This window comes from Mandrillus leucophaeus, unplaced genomic scaffold (genome assembly GCF_000951045.1).
Source record: "Mandrillus leucophaeus isolate KB7577 unplaced genomic scaffold, Mleu.le_1.0 Scaffold78, whole genome shotgun sequence".
Lineage (NCBI taxonomy): Eukaryota > Metazoa > Chordata > Mammalia > Primates > Cercopithecidae > Mandrillus > Mandrillus leucophaeus.
In genome coordinates, this window is record NW_012108474.1 from 1599076 (window position 1) to 1601583 (window position 2508).

Genomic DNA, 2508 nt, shown 5'->3' on the forward strand with positions numbered 1-2508 from the left:
AGAGGTTACAGTGAGCTGAGATCGTGCCACTGAACTCCAGCCTGGGCGACAGAGAGAGACTCTGCCTCAAAAAAAAAAAAAAAAAAGGTCTGCGCGAGGTGGCTCACACCTGTAATCCCAGCACTTTGGGAGGCCAAGGCAGGCAGATCACGAGGTCAAGAGATCAAGACCATCCTGACCAACATGGTGAAATCTGGTCTCTACTAAACGTACAAAAAAAAAAAAAATTAGCTGGGTGTGGTGGTGGGCGCCTGTAGTCCCAGCTACTCGGGAGTTGGAGGCAGAATAGTGTGAACCCAGGAGGCGGAGCTTGCAGTGAGCTGAGATTGCACCACTGCACTCCAGCCTGGGCAACACAGCAAGACTCTGTCTCAAAAAAAAAAAAAAAGGACTAACATCCAGACTCAGAAACAAATTCTGGAAGAGAGAGATTTGGGCCAGCAGAGCCTGCAGGAGCAGGCAGGCAAGCCGCTGGCTGAGTGCCCACCGTGGATGCTCACTCACCTGACGTCACACACGGGCGGCCGCAGGTCCAGGGGGCCGTGCGCGAAGGCACAGTGCAGCCCGTTCTTCACACAGTGGCCACGCGCGTCCGTCTCGTGGATGCAGGTTCCCGTCTTGTAGTAACGCAGGTGGTATTTGCGTTCCGTGTCCCCTGTTGTCCGGTGCAGGTAGGGACACCTGGGGAGCAGAGGGGCACATAATGCCTGGTTCTCATGGACCCAGAGGCAGCCCTACTAAGCTCCCTGGGTCCACACCCCATCAGCACATGGCAAGCAGTGAATTCCCTTCCCTTCTCCCAGATTCCTGTTCTGATCAGGACAGACACACTGAACACAGCAGCTGTCCCCAAAGGTACACAGACCACCGCAAACCCCCAACCAGTCAAACACAGACCACCGCAAACCCCCAGTGAGCCAAACACAGCAGGAAACACAACGCTGAATTTCCACAAAGCTCATCCTTCCTAATGTTCCAAATAAACTTTTAAACCTGTGTAGAAATGAGAGTTCACGCCCTGCACACAGGCTGCATCACCTTCCTGACCAGTCACTGGCACAAAGTAGGGGCCCTTCCTGCCCAGTGTCCTGCTGCTTTCAGGGACCCCAGGAGGGACGTAGGGGAGGGGATAAGCACAGACCCCTGGGGGAGACGAGGGGCATGGGCAGAAGAGGAGGCAGATGGCGTGGTGGGGAGCACAGGTGAGGCAGCGTCACCATCCCATGGGCCACCTGCAGGCCCAGAGCCACGCTCCTGGGGAGTCACAGGCGGCTCCTGGAGCAGGACGGGGAGCAGCGGGGAGGGGAAGCAGCTGCCAAGGCCCAAGTCATAGGCAGGCAGCAGCAACGGAGACACGGAGACGACACAAACCGCTCCAGCATTCTTGGGCACCTCCAGGTAGGTCACTCCAGAAGGAGGCAAGGGGACACACAGAGGACCCTGAGTCGTCAATGGTGCCGAGCCCCGACTGGTCACAGAATCACCCTGAGTGGCCTGAGGGCCAAGGCAGAGGATGACAGGGGCCATCACTGCAGGTCCCCAAATGTGAAGACTCAAACCTTCACCTCCAGCTCCGGCTGGGGAGCTCCGTGAGGGCCCCGCCCACCTCGCTGTGCACAGGGCTGCAGCCTGGACACTAGGAGCTCCGGCCAGGGATGGCTGGGGACCAAGAGCGATTCAGCAACACCAGGTCCAGCCCCATCCTCTAAGGTCAAGAAATAGAGACACAGAGTTCAGAGAGCCCAACCCAGGCTCCACGGGCACCTGTGATGTGCCAGACACTGAAAGCTGAGGGGAACAGAGGCAGAAGAAGGGGTGCCTGGCTGGCTCTCAAGGTCCCCAGGAGCCAGCCAAGCAGAAGTCACATTCGAACGCTACCCTGGTACCCAGCGATCCTGCTCCTAAGTACACATCCAAAAAACCCAAAGGCAAGGTCTTCAGGAGACACCTGCACACCCATGTTCACAGCAGCGTCAATCGCAAGAGCCAAGGGGGGAAACCACTGAAGTGGGCGCCAATGGAGCCAGTAAGGAAAGTGTGGGCTTCTGTCCACACAACGGGGCAAACGTGGGCCTCCATCCACACAATGGGGTATTTTTCAGCCTTGGAAGGGCTGGCACACTGGCTGACATCTGTAACCTCAGCACTTTGGGAGACAGAGATAGGAGAATTGCTTGAGGCTAGGGGTTCAAGACTAGCCTGGGCAACATAGTGAGTCCCTATCTCTACAAAAAATTTAAAAATTAGCCCAGCGTGGCAGTGGACACCTGTGGTCTCAGCGACTTGGGAGGCTGAGGAGGGAGGATCGCTTAAGCCCAAAAGGCCGAGGCTGCAGTGAGTCGTGATTGTGCCACCGCACTTCAGCGTGGGCAACAGAGCAAGACCCTGTCTCACAAAAAAAAAAAAAAAAAAAGAGAGGAAGGAAGGGAGGGAGAGAGAGGTGGGGAGGGAGAAAGGAAGGAAGGAAGGCAGCCAGCCAGCCAGCTGGGTACAGTGGTTCATGCCTGT

The 2508-nt window shown here is 56.7% G+C and overlaps 1 protein-coding gene across 1 annotated transcript in view; it reads right to left on the minus strand.

Moving 5' to 3' along the window:
* The window catches only part of UNKL (unkempt family zinc finger-like), a 68162-nt gene that overhangs the window by 52604 nt on the left and 13050 nt on the right, over positions 1-2508 (minus strand). The window contains exon 2 of the mRNA XM_011967027.1: positions 505-681. Coding sequence (XP_011822417.1) covers positions 505-681 — 177 coding nt within the window. The remainder of the gene's footprint in view (positions 1-504; positions 682-2508) is intronic.